General features: G+C 38.9%; 2 protein-coding genes across 2 annotated transcripts; one reads left to right on the top strand and one right to left on the bottom strand.

Moving 5' to 3' along the window:
- Window positions 1–1,741: 1,741 nt before the first annotated feature.
- On the bottom strand, window positions 1,742–7,965 carry LOC135477649 (L-xylulose reductase-like). The gene is made up of 7 exons (XM_064757826.1): window positions 7,883–7,965; window positions 6,402–6,499; window positions 5,845–5,999; window positions 4,765–4,807; window positions 4,038–4,202; window positions 3,167–3,284; window positions 1,742–2,933 (listed from the first exon to the last, which is right to left on the bottom strand). The coding sequence occupies exons 1-7, from the start codon at window positions 7,932–7,934 to the stop codon at window positions 2,830–2,832; spliced, it is 735 nt and encodes a 244-aa protein (XP_064613896.1). The 5' UTR covers window positions 7,935–7,965; the 3' UTR covers window positions 1,742–2,829.
- Window positions 7,966–8,491: 526 nt separating this feature from the next.
- Window positions 8,492–16,203, top strand: LOC135476265 (uncharacterized). The gene is made up of 5 exons (XM_064756247.1): window positions 8,492–8,565; window positions 9,349–10,896; window positions 12,070–12,211; window positions 13,229–13,409; window positions 13,786–16,203. The coding sequence occupies exons 2-5, from the start codon at window positions 9,797–9,799 to the stop codon at window positions 13,923–13,925; spliced, it is 1,563 nt and encodes a 520-aa protein (XP_064612317.1). The 5' UTR covers window positions 8,492–8,565; window positions 9,349–9,796; the 3' UTR covers window positions 13,926–16,203.
- The last annotated feature ends 5,715 nt before the right edge of the window (window positions 16,204–21,918 follow it).

Below are 21,918 nucleotides of genomic sequence, written 5' to 3'. Positions count from 1 at the left end.
TTGAAGGATCGAAAAATATCTATATAAATTGTGTAAAATCCATGCAATCGATGGGGAGTTCTGAAAAGTTCTTCCTTTCTTAACAGCTGATCTTTTTCTCAGACTTGTTAGGACTTTTACTTATAAAACTGTATCTTGACAACGTATGAGGAGATCTGACAGGATAATTTCTACTTGAAATCAAGTAAAATTTATTACCACTACTGCAACAATAATAGTTGGATAGACATGACAGTTATTTTGTCCATCACCACCATGTACTACTCGTAATGTAGATCCTGCCTTGTTTGATCAATGTTTTTTTTTTTCAAAATACTGGCAAGACTAGAGGTTTTTTTTTGTAACAAATTTCGATTCGTACCGGTTTTTTGCCCTTTAATAAATATTACTCGGCCCATTATTGCAACTTTTTAACAACAAGAATTCAGTACCGATATACGTAAGTCATGAACAGGTTTTATCATATGAAAAAATATGAGCTAACCAGACCCTTCTCAAAAGCTTACATATCTCTTTCTGGCTGATGGAATCCTAGATGGAACAAAAGCCTTATTTGCCCAATCCAATACAGGCGAGTTTTGGAGTCAACACAATATATAGTGAACAACTTAGGACTACTTCAGAAATTCCATCATTAAGATAAAATATTTGGTAAGTTTTAGATGTGTTTGTGAAAAAATAAATATTGAACAGAAGTACGAACAGATATATTACATTTTGCAGAAGACTTCCAAAATAACCGCGGTAAATGAAGGGAAATAACTCCTCACAGGTTGATATAATTTCACCAGCGCACACTGTATTGTACCTTGTTCAGAAAGAAACAGAATAGGATCAAAGTTGATTTGATAACTGTTTCATGTTTTATAACCCTTTGTCCGTTTGCAAATTTCCACCCCATGCAGGCTTCCTCTCTGGCCGTAATTGAGAAGGTCTGCCAGCAACCTGCGGATGGTCGTGGGCATTGTATCTACATTTCGTGTGGCGGTATATAGTCATGGTGGATCAGAGAACCTGTGCAAGCTAGCCATAGTTGAGCATATGTGTTATTTCCTTAAAATAAGCCGTCGTACATTGCTGTTGCACAACAGTTTTTCTATGAGTCAAGAAACTAGGCCGCTCTAAGGGCAACCAAAATTCATCAGACTCGATGATATATTTAATCTGGCCAAATTATTTTGTATTCCCCAAATCCTGTGTCTTTTATGTTACATACATGCTTTTTATACAGTTTAGTAAGAATTTCTGCATTACATGTTGAAACGCGAGAGGAATTTTCTGACTTCATTCACCGCATTGTTTTGAATAAGTACGTAGGCCTATAAAGAAGGTTCCTATCCTCGTGACACTGTGAAAGGTTCCTCTTCTCGTGACATTGTGATGAATGGGCATACATAAAGTACCCAGTTGTGTACATTGCTTCTTTTGAAAATATAAACTAAATTGAGCCTGCTGTCTTCCTCTGCTTTCTATCTATTTTTAAGTTAACATAGTGGTAAATGAGAAAACATGCTCTTGTACCGGTATATGTGAAATATTCTCGAGCAAGAGGTGTAGGGGTACGGAGGAGTTTCAAAACATGAACGCTGTTGGACATGTGAAATATTCCAGAGGGGTGGAGGGAGTAAACTATCGCTTAAAATATATGTCATGTCTAATACCATTTGACTCTGACATGCATTCATGTAAAAATATTTTGGCAAACAATTCTATAAGGAGAACATAATATTAAATTACAAGAGACGATATTTGTATTTTATTTCTAAAATCATGGATTTCTATTTCGTGTTATGTGTAGTAATACTGATTACATATGTTATGTATGGCTAGATATACCATTTAATTATCCCATCCCACCTGTTGGTGTAGCGCCTTTGAGATCTGCTAACTCCGTAAAATATTTACGGCTGTATATACTCTGTATGTGTGCTGTAACATTGGGTAAAACGGGTCCTTATTCTGGGAATACCGATCACAGAATACGAGAAGACATTTGAGCAAATGCCTACTATTGAACTTCACAGCGAACTTCTCTCGGCTTTCTCATGATCCAAATATACACTATATATGATAATATAGATCTAACAGTCACCTCAGGTATATTGTCAATAAATTGCAATTGTACAGAAAACTTTCAAAACAATATTGTTGTTAATCAAACCAACATAATTTTCATACCATGGATGTAAACGTTAACCATTTCAAGCCATAGGCCTATACTGTAGAATACATGTAGTATTCAACACACACGCATTCTTATATAACGGAAAGGAAATCTGATAGATCTATTTTCTGCATTAACAGCGAAACTAAGGATTGGAAATAGTCTCTTGACAAGTAAACTATGCATATGCCATCCATAGTCACCGATAGAGTTAATACACATGTATCTGAACAACAAAATGATGGATCAACACGAATGTAGTAAATGGAATATCCACAATCGATGTGGAACTTGAGTGTACCTTGAATCGTTCTGCTGTATATATACCACTGGCGAACATAAACATTTCCTGTGATGTTTTTCTCACGAACCACGACCCCAGCATACAACCATATAACAATTATACCTCATTTTAGATTCTCCCCATTAGATTCATTTTGCTGTCAAGGCTGACATTTTGGAATACACAAGTAGCACCATTTTCATAATGTGATGATTTGCATGAACCCTGCTGCATTTGAAAATTAAACCCATCTCTAAAAAAAATCGCCCCACGCCAACGTCAATTTTTGAGCCGACTGCACAATCTGATTAAAGATACCCTGTCTCATGTTAGGGCATATGTAAAAGTTAAGTGTACTGCACTCTGGCGCCAATACTTGAACTTAATTGGTCAATCTTCCACCGTCCACCGGAAGTGTACTGCCATGAATCATGCCCGCCTTGTCGCTGAGCAAAAAGAGTATCGCGTTCACCACATCTTCTACCTCTGTTAAATACAAGAACGGAAATCTGCTTATGTAACTCGAAAATGGCTTAAAGCTACATATATCAATGGAGTCCAAAAGTGGATAGGTAATTTCTTGATTTTGGTATGTTTTCTTCGACCGTCTTCTTGGAATCAGAAACTATGTAGAAGATAAATATTTTAGGGTTACGATTCGGGAAATTTTGACTTTACGGTGTTTTCTTTCTTTCCTTATCTTCCGATGAGGTACCTACCTGCGAATTTGCCCATTGGAGTTCTGGCTAACTGAGGTCCCGATTTAGCAGGATCTGACCATGACATTTTCCCTAGGGGAGTCATGACAATGGTCGGGTTAACGGCGTTCACACGGATCTTGAGGGGAAAGAATACACACAACTCCTAATACATACAACATCGAAAACATAATGCCGTCACACAAACTCGAGTTCGTATTTACTTTTGATAACGGTATTTGTTCAGTAACGGTAAAATTTGCATGAACATCATAGGTCAAGCATGGTGGTGAAACTGTCAAAATGAACATACCCAGTGTAATGTTTACACGTGAATTACACCCTTGCGCGACAGCTAGACGACTGCAAAATGTTTCTTTTTCATTGGAATAAATGTAACGAAATGGGGAAAATCATTTTTAAGTTCTTTTGCAAGCAGGTTAAATATGAACACACCTTCCGCCAAACCCCAATCCCTCCCTGATGCACCTCTCTGTAGGGCATAAGTCTCCAGATGTTAAAAGAAAATATATCACTAGACCAAATGTATATACATCGATAAAGGATCCCTGATAAAGCGTCCCAAATAAAGTTCACAAAGTGTACCTGTCTATTTTTGTAAAGTTGCATTACCGCAATATGGCAGTTCAAGATGAAAGATCGATGCACATTGAGAAAATAGACAGCGCCGCCATGTTATCAATTTTACCCAATCAGGTGTTTCTATAACCCGAGAATGTAATCCAAGTTTGCAGTTTCTCTATGACATAGTGATGTGGTTGTTCAGGTCTATTTCTGCACCTTTTCCGAAATAACTATGGTTCTGTCATGTGCTATCCTTTCTTTTAACACATCTAAAGACAACCCCAACCTGGGTACCTGGTGTAATTACCTTGTGGGGTCCCAGTTCCAATGCCATCACCTTGGTCAGCATATCTATAGCACCTTTGCTGGCGCAGTACGCAGCATGAGCGGGTAAAGCGACCATTGAGGCTTGGCTGGAGACGTTTACCACGGACCCAGTGACGCCCCGTTCAATCATCCCTTTACATACAATCTGAAAAGCCACATTAGTAGTCATTGCAACGAGATTGATGGTGGGTATTCAAAGGTCAATGCATGGAAATATGTGTTCTGCGCATCAGACTGTTCTCCGTGCTATGTATCTCACTGAATTGGTTACTACAATTTGTGAGATCATCTCAGTTATTATTACATTCATTTTAAAAAAAAAAGATAAAAAAGGATTTTAATTACACAACATATCCCCAAAATAACTTATAACATAAGGGGAAAATAAACAATGCCACTGACATGTTTCTTGCAGTTACACTTTTGTACTTTGTCCAGTTTCCACCCAATATCATAGAAAACGAAACTCCAGAAGTCAGTTTCATAATTAAGCTCAAACATGCCAGCTAGAGATATGTTTGAGAGTGATAGCATGTAGGCCACACATGGGAAGGTCTGTTAGCAAACTGTGGATGGTCCTGGGTTTCCCTTCACAATCTGCCCTGTTTCCTCCCACCATAATGCAGGCCGCGGTCGTATAAGTGAAATATTCTTGATTTGGGCTTAAAACACCAATCAAATAAATAAATATCCTAACACATGCTTACCTGAGAAATATTAAAAACTGCCTTTAGGTTGATGTCAAAGATCCTGTAAATCACAAAATCCATAGGATTAATAAAACCACTCATGTAACTAATATCTAGCTAAACATGCAGATGCTAACTGAAAAGACCAGCTGTTTTATAATTTATAATATACCTGTATAAAATTAAAAACTAAGACCATCAGCCTGAACACTGGGTCAAATAGGGATGGGCTACGTTTATTATGGCCACAGCAATATCATCCCTGACAAACAACACTCTCGGGATCAGACGAAATTTGACAGTTAATTCCGCATGCACCATTACGACCCACAAGGTACTCTGAATAGCCATTCAGGCGAGTTTGGATCTCTGCCCAGTCGTGGAGTCGTGATTTATGAGATATTTAACATGAATTTTGAAAGATCTCTTTGAAAATATTTGGGTTTGCGTCCTGTATCACTGCACCTTTTTCAGATCGGATGTTATGACTTGGGGAGAACAGAAGACGTTTAAAACGTACAGTAAGATGTCTATTTTCATATGTGCATTCTTCTAAATGCGAGACTTTTCAGTGACGATTGTGAGCGTGAAACAGATTGTTGGTAAAGCGACCAGTTAAATCGACTTTACCGTTGAGCCAATCTCGCTCCATGCCATGGTGGCCCGCGTCGTATAAGTGAAATATTCTTGAGTGCAGCGTAAAACACTGATCAAATAAATAAATAAATCCCTCCATGCCACAGTATTAATTGGGTCTGGGATAGTGCAGGCAAAACATAGCTAATCGTATATTAACACTAATAGGGTCTGCCATAACATCCCCATGTTTGGGTTGTAACTTGTTGCACATATAGATGTAGTACAACTAGCAAAACGACATTAGGACTGACTTTATAAATAGCAGAGCTAAAAAACAAAACACTTTGTACATCGTTCCCAATATCTTACCATTTCGAATCCACCAAAAGCTTATATCTGAATTAAAGATATTAGGGGTTAAAATGTATTAAGTTACTTATATCGCCCTCGAGAGTACCACATTAATAAGTGCATGTATATTACCACGTGCCCACCCTAGACTACAAAAAATCTCCTCACCGATCATACGCCTCAGTCGTCACATCCAAGAAGTTCTGTAATATGTTTATACCAGCGTTGTTTACCAACAAATCAACAGGACCAATGTTCTGGACGGCTTTTCTGGTTTCCTCCCAATTCATTAGGTCCACTTGCACAGTATGAACACTGGGTATCTGAAGTGCGATTTGATTTCACACATAAGTCAAGTTGCACAAAAACCGTTACAGGTGTTAAAGTCTGCTGTGTAAGACACATTAACTGGTGTTCTAAATAAATGATCAGGGTTTTCAATAGATATTGTGCCTACACGTATTTGTGGACATATTACATGTACTTAAAAACGTAAACGAAATTAAATAAGTACATGTATATAGCCTAGGCTGATCTCAGATAGGTGACAAGTTTCTATATCCTGTGTTTGGATGGTACTCCCCATACCTGTATATGAATTTATTCCTTTGTTTGATTAAATAGTTTCCACTTCCATGTTTCTAATCAGTGAACAAATAGAATATCGACCCTATCATATTCAAAAGTTTCTTATACAAGCTCAAAGCAGGCAAAAAAGATTTTACCTCAGCTTTCAGACTCTCAAGATCGGCTTGCGTCCGACTCAAAGCGTACGTTTCTGCTCCACATTTCACGAGACTCTCAACCAAGCCACGGCCGATTCCTATGGTATAAAGAAAAACAATTTTGGCATTTACAGGTTTATGTGCCCATACAAATCCAAGCGATAACGATACAAAATTGCATTTGTGGCACATAAAGTGTGAGATTTTAACCTGAATCAATGTCAATTACATGTAGGCCAACTGAGTTACTGCATGTTGGGAGCAGAATGCTTGCGTCCACTCGTCTTCTCGCTATCTCGACCGTATCCAAATGCCACGAATGTGCAAGTTTTTTTTTTTACATGCGTATACGGACCAAACAGGGATAAGCGATTCTTACCACCTACATACACGCGTGAATGGTGACAAATTGGCACGTTCACCAACTCGTATCTTTTCCACATGCACCTGTCATGAAATGGCATACAATGGTCAAGATTTTGACGGTCAACCTATGTCAAGATTTTTATGGCTGCTTTCTCACAGACTGGGCCAGGTAGGCCTATGTACCAAAGCTTATTGGCGCAACGGAATGTTCGGGACTGTGCTACAGTGCTAATCGTTAACATTGTTGCTTATGGAAAATTAATGGGGGTCTGAGGCCTGTACAAGCCACCCTTGGACCGAGGTCTCGGGCAAACCTGCGAGTGTGACTGTGCTCGATAGGTCCAGATTAGCTGTGCCGGGCTGTGATTACGTATACAGCCCTGTCTTGATCCATAAGCTTACCTTGAGCACCTTTGTACTTCCTCTGCTGGCTTCAGTATACTACTGCTGGGCACCAAATACTTTGTCTGTCCGTAGTCACCGTCGTCTCAGCTATCAATTCCAGGTAGGAGTTCCCATGTGTCATCACTAGTAAATACTCACAAGCCCGAGGAAGCGGACATTGGATAAATTCCAACTCCAACCGCCACGTTTGAATTCATACACTCCTCTCAGCCCATACGAGGGAGATAAATACTGACACTTCTAGCATAATTTGTACTTGTTTAACTTTTTCTTCAATTTTGTTTAATTTATTTGAGAAATGTTTTTAGTGATCAGTGTTAATTCCCTCTAGGTCATTACTAGGGAGACTGATCCAAAACAATTAGGCCTACCCCGAATGCGTGTCAAAAGGTCTAACTTGTCTAATAGTGGCAGTAGTAATTGTATACATGATTCCCCTCACTTCGCGGAGTATGCATTCAAATATAGCGGTTGGAGTCGGAATTTAATCATTTTTCCACGTTTCATGCTTGTATGTATTTACAAGTGATGACACGTGGGAACGCCTACCTGGAATTGACAGCTGAGACGAATGTGATCACAGCCCTACAGAGCTAGGTCCAAATAAGAAAATCGTATTTGAATTCCGATCGGCTGCTGTAAGTGGTAGGTTTTGATTTAGTAAACACGGGTAGTGTTGTTTTGAATGAGAGTGTAAAAAATGCAGTTACCCTTCCCAGCACCAGTGACAAGGGCGCGTTTGCCGTCAAACCGTATTTCCATATTGAACAGGCTAACAAATTTTGTGGATAACTCGTACTCACAGAAAATAGGTCAGTTGTGGCGCGTGATAAGTTGATGAAAAATACGGAATCCGTTTCATAGAGTTTGACATACTTCATGAGTGTCTCCCATTCTGTCCTGATACTTCTTACACACTTATGAATATTGTCACAGCTATATAAAAAAATACGGTAATAATAATAAGTTTCATTTCTAGAAATTATGACTTATGTGCAGTCACAAATTGTTAGGTAGTTAGTGTTTTGGCTTTGGCTTCGTCCAGCAGATTTGGTAAATGAGACCTACGACTCAGTACCACGCACCTGTTTTTTTTTTCTCCTTGATAAGCTAACAGTATACAGGCCTATGTGTATGTGTGTGAAGCCCATAACGACTTCGTTTCTTCCACTTTTCATGCTTTAGGCCTTACGTCCGACTTTTTGTATAATCGGGCACCAGCTGACCATTGATTTGGAACAACATCGTTGATTGGTCCGTGCGGAAATTATAACCCAATCACAGGGTGTAATACACATAGGCGAACGGAAACGCCATAAGAGTGTTGTCACTGAAAACAGAGAAGTTACATGTAGGAGTAATGTTATGTCAAAGTTTACACTTATACAGAAAGGTAATGATCCTTGTCACCCATCTGGTAATATACCCTTTCAATTCAAGCGTTCGTTTATGTTGTTTGTACAAAAAAATTGATCAGATAGTTGAAAATCCGGAAGCAGAAGATCGGTAGGCCATGCTAAGTTTACAATCAGTAGGGTGACGTGTGGCAGTGCTTGACAACTGAAGTTTAGTAGCTTGGGTGGAAATCGGAGCGAATAGAGAAGGAGTGGAGTTATGTAATTTCGATTTAGAATGGAAATTTATGTAACAATAATATGTACATTCCGAGTACCACAATCAGACATTGCTTTATCAATGCACATCATCTGAATATTGCTGGTGATTGTTGTTGTTGCCTTTTTATGTGTACGTGTTTATGTATGTGTATTGTGTATGCTACATGTTGGCTTGTATGTGCTATACATAGTGTAGTCAAGCTCCAACCATGGACTATTGTTATGATACACTGTCCGATTTTAAGCTTTGGTTACAAGCCTGAAAATAAGCCATATTTAAGCCTGCATCCAATTGTATTTTGACAGACATGATGTCTTTGGTACAGTACAACGGCGCATGTAAATAATATTGTAACTTTTTAAAGAAATACAATTAGCTGGATAATTTGTCAATCATATCCATTTCCAGCTTAAACATTATTTCCTTTTCTCTAGCTCCTGTGCTGGCTCGTCATTTATACTATGTGTATGTATTTTAATTTTAGACATGTAAATTATGCCTTAATGCTTGAAATGTACAATATTTCAAGTGTATTCACAAACAGCCTTTTCTGTTACAGATGAACGGTAATTGAACGGGAGTGAAGAGTGATCAGTAACCTTGATGAACCAGCTGATTGAGACTGCACGCTCCTGCTACTTCAATGTAGCCAGAAAACTGTCCTCATCTCTGTTGTTTTTCTTCAATCTGGCTTGGAGAACACGTGTCAGTCTTCCCTCACTGCTGACCGTGACATTCTTAGTTTTCGACACAGTAGTTTACGTAGAGGTAGAATTTGACTGACAGGATTGTAATTGAGAATCAAGAGGATATAGGATTGCCCTGGTAAATGTCATGACTTTGTAAAGACTGTGCCAAAGAAAACTTTTCAGTATGTAGGGCGCTATTAATTAGCTGTTGTAACACATTCCGTCCATATTTGAAGATAAAGCTGCACTTAGTGTAGTCGTGTTGGAAGATGATCTTTGTGTGTCTCTTAAAATCATTGTGAAGTATTACTACTTAAAATGGCCAGAAGTGTGAGAGATCTGAGAGAATTGATCTGTGTTTCTCGTCTAACATATCATGAAAGTGACGAAGAGGTGTTGAGTGACACAGACAGCTCCATTATTGAAAATGACATGAGGAAACTCAGTCTGAACAATGGCAGCTGTAATGACATTGACAACATTGGCTTGCATAAGGATGTACATGTATCAAAGAAGACCTCTGCCACTGGTGTGACAAGAGTCTCGCCTGATTCAGGATTCCTCACTAACAGCTCCACACCCAGCACAAGTGGGTCTCGGGATGAATCTCAGACTGTCATCAGTCCTGTACCATCAGGAAGTTCCAGTTCATCCTGCACAAAATCTCCAACAAAACGTAAACGTAAAAAGAAAAAGAACGTTCTCCTAACCAAGCATGATTTACCTAAGGCAGCGGCCTTACCGCCAGTTAGCGGTTTCCACAGTATTTCCTCTAACTCGCAAGGACACTTTGACCACTCAGCAGACCTTCGTCAATCATTTTCTTTTGACTCCATGTTAACCTATATTGATGCTAGTATTGTAGCCAACTGGCTTCAGCGAGCCAATGAGAATGTCACGGAGATGTCAAGGTTCTGTAACTACGAAGACAGCTTTGTCCAGTTTGCTCATTTCTGGTTAACTGGTTTCCCAGATGTGCAGAGGACATCTATATACGATATGGAATATGACATTCTTGTGGATGAGTTTAATTTGGCTTTTGCTGTGGGTAGACAGTCAGGAAAAGTGACAAGAAAAGACATCGTCAATTTGCTTGGTGCGATATACAAGGAGTACCCTGGTACATTGCTCAGCTCTAAAGGCTGCTATCTGTTTCTCAATTACATGGATGTGCTATCGTCTGACAGAACTGCTGAGTACAAAGAATTGCTGTCTGATGTCAAATGCTCAACAAAAAACAAACAATATGCTCAGTGGCTATTGGCAGCTCGCAGTTTTGCTCTTGTCAATGTGTGGTCAGCAGTATTAAACTTTTACAGAAACTTGCTTGGAAAAACTCCAGTTGCTGGTTGTCTCCCCTTACCTTCCAGCATTCGGTTGAAGAACGTTCATCATCAGAGGATGTACCAAGCAATCAGGTGAAATGGAAACTAAAATTACAATTTGCATTGTATTCACATTTCCGTGAAGAAACACTATTTACATGAATGTGTTATTTTACGAGTAAAACATGATTTCTTCATTTATTTGAAATTTTAAACAGTATTTAAAATTTTTCAATTACATGTACATGAGGCTGTCAGTTTTAAGGGTGGAGAAAACCACCAACCCTACCAAGTTACTAAATAAAATAATAAAATAGTTTCATGAATAAAAAAGTCAAAATATGGGAATCCACAAAATCCCTGTCCAAGGGTCAGCATGTCATGGGGAAGAGGTTTGGGCCTTATCTTGTCATAGAAATTTCTAAATTTCTTACTCTCATATTTTGTGGGGTAATGTTGACAGTAAGTTGTAGACAGTCAGAGTGCTCGTAGGGTCAAACATCCCTTAAAGACTGATAGTCTTCAACACCCAGACTATGTATATATCATGTAGGAAAATTTGTCACTATCTGGTCAAAGGTCTGTCGTTTGCTTTCCTATAAAAGTCTTGATTATGGTATCAGACAACAGTCAAATAAATAATTTAACATGGCTTATTTGACAGGATTGACCTTGTAGTACGCTACTACTTTAGTATTGCTAACTTGCCACTTGGGGTACTTGCCTGTAAAGTGTATCCCATTGGTCTTCTTACTTTACTATTCTCTTGAGGGTGTGATAATACTTAAGGAACCTCACTATTCACATGAGGGTGTGATAATACTTAAGGAATCTCACTATTCTCATGAGGTTGTGATAACACTTAAGAAAACTAATTGTATACATGAAGACATCACTTTTTAGTTGATGCATTCCATGACATTTTGTGCAAAGTAATCTTAAGATATGTTTGTGAATTAAGTCTTCATCGCTATTAAAATGGGGACCTCCATGGCCAAGGGGACCCAGGAGCCTCCCACCAATGAGTTTGATGTGAGCGCAAGTCCAGCTCTTGATGGCTTTCTCTCAGGCCGTATCTGGGAAGGTCTGTCAGCAATCTGCGGATGGTTGTTGGTTTCCTGTGGCCTCTGTCTGGTTTCCTCCCACATGGCCTTCCACATAATGCTGGCTGTCGTCTTATAATTGAAGTATTCTTGAGTATGGCGTAAAACACCAATCAAATCAAATCAAATCTGTTATAATGATTGTTGTGGGTTTTGATTGCAGGGCAGATTTTGTTGATGTTGTTCATTACTTGCTCAAGTGTCGACATGTGGATCCTCAAGATACAGATAGTCATGGCAGGACATGGATCTTCACAGCTGTCATGCACAACTCGGCAAACGTGCTTGTCTACCTACTCAACAGGGTAAATATGTAGTGAATACAGCTATATTTGCAACAACAATTGGGGGCCAAGGTGGTTAGCACATCTTTTGTGAAAATATTCATACGTGTCAGTAGTTTATTTAGTTCACACTAAGCATTAGTGCATCTAAAATTCTGACATTCTTTGTAACACTGAGTCCATTGCTGCCTCTCAAACTCGATGAGACTGATTACAATGAAATCCACGCTGACCGCACACAAATTTACCTGCACTGAAAAACAAGATTTTTGTTATGCCTTTTTGGATTGAATTAACAAAGTTGAAGTTGTTCTTGCAGACTGCAATCGAAAAATTTTCTCAAGGATTTCAAGGCCAAAAAGGTCATGTGACACTTTAAAATGGCTTCGACGGCGAGGCACTCGGTTCCACCGAAGCTCTGAGTATGGCTGAAGCTTTAGCTGTCAATGTGACCACCACACAGCAAGTTAATTAATCTCATAGATGAGGATAGTAAATTAAGAGGATGGTATTGGAGATTCCACTATAAAATTACATATCATTGAGCACATGTCACAATTTAAGGTCACCGCATGTAGGCTTAAAACAGGTTATATGCTAACACTCATGGGCATAGGGCCAAATATGTAATCTAACCCCTAGCGCAAGCGGCCCCGCGCGGAACTCCCGAGAACGTGCATCTCTCAAAGGCCCTATAAATAAATAACAAAGACAATTGTATTGTATCACAATCTCTTCAAGGTTTTGAGGAGATGAATGTCTGAAACTTGCAAAGTCTTAGTCGATCAGGGTCATGATTTCATGTTGGTGTTGTCTCTTTCTTTTTTTAATCGTATATAAACCATACTAGAACTACAGGTAACAGATCCCTAGTTTCAAACAAAAAGGGACAGGGGGGCATTTTGAGTGGAGTGAGCAAGGGGTCAGGGTAAACAACACTGATCTTACAGTGTATCAGCAGAGCTGTATTAAATACATGCTGCACAGTTTTAATCTACTATGTATGCTGTCTCAATCTGACATTTTTTTGTTCTACAGGTGAAGCCAGCCATCGATGTGAATCAGTCAACAGACACAGGTAACACTGCCTTACACGCAGCTGCTAATCAGGGATGTGGGAAGATCGCAGAGATTCTGCTGCAGACACCTGACATTTTGGTTAACTGTCAGAATCCACAATGTGAGCACGCCACACCCTTGCACATGGCAGTCATGCATGGTAAGATTCAAGTGTCAAACCAGACACATTTCTTAAGATAAACATTTAATCCATTCACAAAGACAGTATTCTGCAGTCTCAGATCTTTGCTAGTTTGCAATTTGCACCTGTCCAAAAGATTGAAAATTCAGGCAGTATGATTGGCTAAAAATAAGACACCAACTTAGGCATGATTATCTGTATTTGGCTCTCATATCTGTACGTGAGGGTTTCCTTTCTCCGTGACTAGTAATGGTATAGTAGGTGGAAAAGCCTGTTTTTGACTAAATTTGCTAAATTCTTCATATGAGAGACTGTGCATAGTGAACTAATTCAGTAAAGCAGTGAAATTTGTTTCTGTTCCATTTTGAGTAAGCCTTTCCTCTGTGTGTTTTAGGTCACCTGGATGTTGTTAAGGCTTTGGTAGAAGCTAAAGCTGACACAACGTTGAGGATGGGAGACTTGACCCCAGTGAACATTGCCAAGGATTTTAACAGAAGTGAGATAGTCCAGATTTTAACCAGTTCTGGATGCTAAATTCTTTTCACAAAATCAGCCCAATAGGTACCTGACAGTCTATAACTATTACGGCATAACCCTTGGTAGAAGTCTGAAGTAGGGGGAAAACGGTACACTTCTTGAAAATGGGACACTTTAACAGCTTGCACCGCCTGTTGATTAACATTGTGCCTCAACGAAAAATAAAAAGGAAGATGCCCATTTACCAAATAGCCTTGCTATTTGAGGGGTATTCTCTAAGTGGGTGAAGAATTGTGTGTGTTTTTGTGCAAGAAGAAGGATCATTCTTCCAAAGTAACAATCTCTCTCTGTCTTAAAGGAGTTGATGAACCTGCAGACTTTTAAAAAAATATTTACCATGTGTATTTTTCTAAAATTGATGCTCCTCATTTAGCATTGAATGGATTGCAGCATTGCAGTATGTCTGACAGCTTTTGTTTTTGAAGCCCATTTTATGTGTTTTGGTCTTGCATAGTCTACAAAGATCAGACAAGTTATGCCCTGAAATGGTTCGGATGAGATCTGGTGTAATGTCAAAACGGTAGACATGCAGAACTTCAACATAATTAAGTTTGGTATTTACTCTTCGAGATAATTTAATTAGGGATGACTGTGATGCTGTTGTAATGTGATCTGCTCAGATAAAAGTATTGTGGTGTTTACAGTTTTTCACTTTAAATACATATGTGATGTGTGTGACATGTAAATCATTTTCATCGTTCGGACAACCTACAACTATCTGTGGTTCTGGTCCCTTTGTATCTTTTTCAATAGATCTGAGATATAGCACTGTACAAATGTAAAGTTATACATGTATGTTATCCTGGTATATTATTAATGGGGGGCCTCGGTGGCCAAGGGGGTAAGCACGCCAGCATGGCGCAATGACCCAGGAGCCTCGCACCAGTGCAGTCTCTGTGAGTTCAGGTCCAGCTCATATTGATTTCCATACTTGGGAAGGTCCGCCAGCAACCTGCGGAAGGTGGTGGGTTTCCCCAAGGATCTGCCCGGTGTCCTTCCACCATAATGCTGGCCGCTGTCGTATAAGCGAAGTATTCTTGAGTACAGTGTGAAACACCAATCAAATGAATAAACATATATTATTACTGTGTACCCTTGATTTTGACTGTTATAGTTTTTTGCGAGTGAACTAAATACTTTTGTGAAAGAAAGATTTCTTTTTAAATTAATTGGGATGATGGAAAAGAATGGCAGTTTAATGTTGGAAAAGTGTTACTTTGTTACAGTATTTTTCATTGTGGTGCATTCAACATAAATCTCTCTGATAAAGCAGTTGGAGCCTTGTCATGGAAGTTAAGACACATTTTAGCTCACTCAGATAGGTTAGAAAAGTATTAAAAGGCAGTTTTTAACAATCTAAAGTACTGTAGAGGAAATATTCTGTATTTTGGAGGTTCTTTTGATCTACATAGGAAACTCTGACCATAAATTACCAGAGGAAAGTTGAAATCTGTTGGGAGTGATCAGATTCTGTAGATCTGGGGTGGTTAGATTAGTTAAATCAGGTTTTGTAGATCTACCTGGATTGATCAAATTCTGTAGATCTACTGGGGGTGATCAGATTATGTAGATTTACATAAAATGACAAGATTCTGTAGATCTGCCTGAGTTAATCAGATTCTGTAGATCTTCCTGGGGTGATCAGATTTTGTAAATCTACATGGATTGATCACATTTTGTAGATCCCCCTGGGCTCATCAGATTCTGTAGATTAACATTGATCAATTTCTGTAGATCTACCTGAGGTTGGTAAGATTCTGTAGATCTACCTGGGGTTATCAGATTCTGTAAATCCAACAGGGAAGGCCAGATTCTGTAGCGTGATCAGATTATGTAAGTCTTCCAGGAGTGATGACATGAAGCGATCATATTATTTAGATTAGGTTGTGTTAGTCTACCTGGGGTGATCAGATTCTGTAGATCTGCTTTTGTTGATCAGATTTTAGGGAAGGCCAAATTGTGCAGACAATTCTGTTGATGTGCCTAAGGATTTATGTGAAGGACATATTCTGTAAATGCTCTGGTCACACTAAATTGATGATGAACGAGAATCTGTGAAATTTCCTCAAGTTTATTTCACACGTGATATATTAGCCCCGAAGGACTCCAACTCCTTTCCGTATATTGGTCTAGCCTCGTTGGAGTCTCGACGCTAACAGTATTAATTTCGTACTCAGCGAAGGTCCAGGCCGATTCTCTTTTTTATCGAACAAGTCTGGTGCAAATAAGACACCATCTTAAAGACCTGCTTTCCGCACCCACCGAACCGCCACAATATGTCTAAACTCGCTTTAGAATAGAATTATTATATGTATAAATATTCATATATTATATATTATATATAATATATTATTTAAGTGTTATCTTCTTTTAACAACGTATCCATCAAGTCAATGTTTTATGTATTTGAGCTTTTACATGACTTTGGATGGTATTATATGAAGTGTTATGGCCTCTGGACACACTGGAATATATACACATGTTAAAATAAAATTATATTTATTCTTGTCTTAATGGAATCGTCTGTGTTTGAATGTTTGCACAATCAGATACATCTGATTTCCTTTAAATTTCTCGAGAAGAGAATGGGTATATTTATTGATTTTTTTTTTTTTTTTTTTTTTTTCAGCAAATATTTAAAATGACAATTTTATGGCAAAAAAAGTGTACCTATACCTCTCGTGGAGTGTTCATAAAAATAACTGGTCAGTAACCGACGGAAGGTCGTGGGTCTCCCTCGGGCTCTGCCCGCTTTCCTTCCACCATTATGCTGCCTGTCGTAGTATAAGTGAAATATTCTGGAGTACGGCGTACAACACAAATCAGATGAATCAAATAAAAAAATCCACAAGGCTGACGTCCATAGTATAAGTAAAATGTTTCAGTTCATGGCGTAAAATGTGAATCAAGTGAATATATCCTGGTTACACTTTGCAGTAGCGTAATCTTCAGGTTCCACGTTTCTGTATTCAAATTTTACAGACTAATAGCTTGGGTGAGTAAGGTGCGCAGCTGGAAACACGAAGAGAACAGCGTGAGGCTCAATACTGGCACTGGATAGGCAGTTTTCCCGACCCAGCAACACCTTCGCCCCTGTCTGCATTAAGAGACGAAAATTTTAGGTCATTTAAGGTTTTTGTTCAGTTGTTGTTTTGTTCTGTACTCAACAATATTTGACTTGTTTTGCGGTATAAGATGGGAGGAAACCGTGCTGAGAACGGGGAAACACGACTATCCGCAGGTTGCTGACAGAACTTTCTTTGCACGACCGGAGAGGAACCCAGGATGAGATCGACTTGAGCTCACAACAACCGCATGGTGATGCTCCTGAGTTAACGTGCGGCGCTGGCCACTCAGCCATGGAGGCCCCCTTACAGTTTTATAAACCATAGTCCTTACCCTTTGCCTTAGTACTCGTTTAGAACTCTGTAATTGAGGGTTTTCTTCTTAGCTAAAGAGATTACTTTGTGCACACGATGGTTTGAAAAGCTGCCAACGGATCTTCATCTTACTTTCTCGAAGAATTGAATAGACTACGGTAAAATTTTTTGTACTTTTGTCTGTCTGTTTGTCCATGTGTCCGTCTATATTCTTCTTTATACTCGCTTAGAAGCACCTGACCATTGTGGTCGCTAGTTCGGCTTCAGTTCTCACTTGAACAATTGATCATCAAGTGATCGTCACCTGAATTGTACCGAAGCTTCTTTTCTTGGAATTGTGAGCTTTCACTTCTCTCAGTTTCGTCTGCCGGTCTCAGCATACTAGTAACTGACTGCTTTACTCGGTATGCATTCGTCACTTCTATACCTTGTCAGTCTGTCTCATTTTTATTCAGATCAGGCAGCTAGAAGGGGGGAGTTTGTTGGCGAGGAATCGACAATTGTTTGACTATAAACATAGATATAAGTTTTTGAAGGGTCTTCCTGAAGAGATGATGGATTTGTGCTACGAAAAATGGCGCTTTATAAGATTTTTTAAAAAATATGCCTGTAGTCGTATCATATCTTCATTGATTTAAAAAAAAAAGATAAAAAGAGTCAATATGTAAATACCCAAATACCAGGTAAAACCTTCTTTCATCCACAGTTCTCTAACAATTTCGAAGCAAATCGTTCAGCTTGTTTCACTTGTATTGCCTGCCATAATGCTGACAGCCTTCGTACTATTGAAATACCCTTGAATATAGCGTAAAATACCAATCGAGTAAATTTAGTATTGCCTGAGTTCATCTTGGACAATACAGGCCTAAATAACAAATTATAAAGAAAGCCATGTTTTGGTACAATAGGTCTGTATTTGTGTCATAATGGCAAAGTAACTATTAACAAATTCAAACATTTTCTTGTGGTTACCTATAGGCCATACAGCGGTTTCGTGTGGTCACACTGTCGTCGCTCCTCTGGCTTTGCTGTCTTAAATGAAAGACAACACAACAAATATATACATCGATAAAGTATCTTACATTAAGTTTAAAAAGCATTTTGTTTTTATGTATCACAGCTAATATATTTCGTCAAAGTCAGCAAAATCAGGCACATTGCGACAACCGAAAGCGCCGCCATTTTATCAGTTTTAACCAATCAGTCGTCTGGATATAACGGTTAATACTGAGGTTCCTACAGCTCAAAACGTTCTCCGTTTATATTGCAAATGAGTCCACCTACAACAAAACATGAAACTTTCTATACCAGTTATTAATAGTTGCCTTATATCCAATAATTGCTTTTAAGACCCGATGTTAGTTTGAGGTGTAGAGATAACCCAAACATGCAAATCACTCCTCCTCGCCAAACAGGTATAATAACTGACAAATCGTTGATTTTAATCATTCCGCCACTGCTTGCTTGCTTTGCTTGCTGGCTTTGCTTGCTTGCTTTGCTTGCTTGCTTGCTTTATTTAATTATTTATTTATTATTCATAAAACCATAATTTTGTAATTTTTTTTTTTATAAAAAAATTACTTTACAGTGGCGCCCAGCTTGCTTGCTTTATTTATTTAATTTTAATTTAATTCTTTATTTGTTTACTGAGGATATCCCACAACCCATGGGTCACTAGGGGGTCTCCTCAAACTTATATACATCATACATTTATATAATCAAAACTTGATAGTGAAGAATAAAATATTTACAATACACATAGGCATCCAATACTGCACACACTCATATACTTCATTAAGTACCGATTATATAACAGATTTAAGAATGGGTTTCAGTTTTAGCACTTTGTACCTTAAAGGGAGCTTGTTTGAACTACTTGGTGAGTACGATGGATAAATCTTCGAGTATCTTGAATGAATTTGTGCACAGAAGAGAATATGGTTTTATTGTCTTCAAGAGATAGGTCATTTGATCCAAAAAGTAAAATATTTGAGATATGTTTTGAGCAATGCGGAAGGAAAATAGATAAGTGAGCATTTGGAGAAATCGTTTTAGTAAACCTGTCGAACATTTATTTATTTATTTTATTTATTTTATTTATTTATTATCCATAAATCCATAATTTTATCAATTTTTTATTTAAAAAATTACTTTACAGTGGCGCCCAGATTTAGGGGTGGAGGAAACTGGAGTGTCCGAAGTAAACCTCAGACCTTTAGCAAGTAACTGTCAAACTTTCCCAAGACTATGACATTTTTCGTACTGGTTAAAGCTCATTGTTGTACATATTCATTAAATCCCACTGCCATCACATTGGCCTAAAACAGACCTGAAGTTTTCATTCAAAATATTGCTTGCAACTCCTTTCATTTGTAAATAACTCTTCTTATTCTAATATTGATTTTAGGATCGAGTGTGTATTTGACTTACTAACACACGGCTTTTGACAGATGATGGTAGACTGTGTTACGCCTTCACATGTCACGGCCTGCCATTTGGCCTCATGGGTTATCTCCAGACAGTTATTGTCTCCTGTGTTTCCCGTTTTAATGGCACCTGAATCATAAGAGCTCACTGTTTAGCAATATGCTGTAAAATGTTTTGTATAGCATTTTTTTCACAAGTCATGAGTCCTTATATCGGATATCCCGTCAGATTAGGTAGTGAGGAAGTTCAAATATTGAGCGAAGGATTTGTCAGAGACATTCCCAATAGCATTGTTTAAATGAAAATAGTGCATGAACAAGTTGTGTAATAATCTATCTCCGGCAGCCCCAGCGAAGGTGCTAATTGTGAGTCATAACAAAGATAATGAGTACCTCGTACAACTGAGATATAGGCATTCTGGCCAGCAAGCACCACGGTTGGAAGGAACAGGCAACGAAGCACTAAGTTAAGAACTACCAAGCCAGGAAGAAACAAAAGCGGAGGCACAAAGCAAAAGGGTCCTGCGTGATCGAGTGATTAACGCACTAGTGCAGCACAATGACTCCGGAGCCTCTCACCACTGTGTGAGTTCAAGAAAACACCAAAACCAGGAAACGCCAAGCCAGGGAACACCAAGTAAGGATGCGCCAAGCCAGGAAGCACCAATCCAGAAAACACCAAAACCAGGAAACGCCAAACCAGGAAACACCAAGTAAGGATGCGCCAAGCCAGGAAGCACCAACCAGAAAACACCAAAACCAGGAAACGCCAAACCAGGAAACACCAAGTAAGGATGCGCCAAGCCAGGTAGCACCAATCCAGAAAGCATCAAGCTACGAAAGCATCAATGTAGGAAGTACCGAACGAAAATGTACCAAGCCAATATGTACTAATGCATATATGTATGTATGCTTGGGGTTTTACATCGTTGTTAACGATTTTTCAGTAATATGACCACAAGCAGTCATTAGGTATGTGTGTACATATTTGGTATCTTCCCAAGAAGCACCAAGCAAGGAATTACCAAGCCTGGCAACACCAAGCCAGAAAGCACAAGGCCAGGAAGTACCTTTTAAGGAAGCACTAAGAAAGCTAGTACCAAGGAAGTACCAAAGAAGGAAGTACGAATCAAAGAATCAAGGACCAAGCGAAGAAGTAACTACGTAGGAAGCACCAAGCCAGGAAGTACCAAACTAGGAAGTACCACGACACGAAACACCAAAACACTTGCTATTCACAATCCACAATTTGTAATCCACCAAGCTTTGTCAAGTTACTGACAAACTTTCCCGTGCATGTGTGACGCAAAGATCACAGATGTGCACAACATATTGGTGGAAGACATGTGGTCTTAAATGAACATTAAACAGCGCGAATGACCATAGGAGTGTGGTCAACCGCTTATTCCAGCCAAGGCCCTACAAACTATGAGAGCGGGGGAATGTACAAATTCCCTACTCCCTACCTCGTATACACTTGCCATTGAAAGATATTATATTACATCTGACATTTATACATTTTTTGGCATAACTATGCCGGAGCAATGGTCCTAGAAGGCATGTAATTTGCTATTACATGTATTTAAGCTTTTCCTTAAACAGTTAGACTAGAACCCTGACGGAGATAAATTGATAAGAGGCCGGAATTCACCAGTTATGTGTGACCATTTGTAAACTATCACACTGCTATCACTCCTCTGATTATAGTCTATGTACTTTATTCTCCTATATTATTTCAATCCCTCGGACAGGACACGATCTCCACAAAAACAGGAAGCACCAAGCCAGCAAATATCAAGCCAGTAAATATCAAAATAGCAAATGGCAAGCCAGGGAACAAAAATGTAGCAACTACCAATCCAGCAATTAAAACCAACCCAGGAAGTGCAGAAAGATTGCGAAGTTAAAAGTGTAGGGCATGAACCGACTGGGTTGCACGAGAGTCGCCTGCTTACGAGATGAGAAGAGAATAAGGCAAAGCATTACAGGTATATATACTTTCGATAGGATCTGCAATGTCGTCATCCCACTTGGAAAAGTTCAGAAGGCTTCTGTCGTGCCAAAGGTGGTAATCCGGGAACTCTATGTCGTTCAGCCCAAGCATAGTGCTACTGGCCCCGTGTTTCTTCAGCAGATTGACCAAGTGGTAGTGGACAACAGAGTCCATTACCAAAGACAGCTCGG

The sequence above is a fragment of the Liolophura sinensis genome, chromosome 1 (genome assembly GCF_032854445.1).
Source record: "Liolophura sinensis isolate JHLJ2023 chromosome 1, CUHK_Ljap_v2, whole genome shotgun sequence".
Taxonomy (NCBI): Eukaryota; Metazoa; Mollusca; class Polyplacophora; order Chitonida; family Chitonidae; genus Liolophura; species Liolophura sinensis.
The sequence above is the reverse complement of the archived record's forward strand: the minus strand, read 5'-3'. Positions and strand labels throughout refer to the sequence as shown.

Excerpts from the sequence above, each read along its gene's own strand:
- LOC135476265 (XM_064756247.1), top strand. The coding sequence starts at position 9,797 with ATGGCCAGAAGTGTGAGAGATCTGAGAGAATTGATCTGTGTTTCTCGT. Across the intron at positions 10,897-12,069 it reads AGGATGTACCAAGCAATCAG|GGCAGATTTTGTTGATGTTG; the intron begins GTGAAATGGAAA and ends TTTTGATTGCAG. Across the intron at positions 12,212-13,228 it reads TTGTCTACCTACTCAACAGG|GTGAAGCCAGCCATCGATGT; the intron begins GTAAATATGTAG and ends TTTGTTCTACAG.
- LOC135477649 (XM_064757826.1), bottom strand. The coding sequence starts at position 7,934 with ATGGAAATACGGTTTGACGGCAAACGCGCCCTTGTCACTGGTGCTGGG. Across the intron at positions 4,808-5,844 it reads ACGACTGAGGCGTATGATCG|GATCTTTGACATCAACCTAA; the intron begins GTGAGGAGATTT and ends TGTGATTTACAG. Across the intron at positions 2,934-3,166 it reads TCCAATGGGCAAATTCGCAG|AGGTAGAAGATGTGGTGAAC; the intron begins GTAGGTACCTCA and ends TGTATTTAACAG.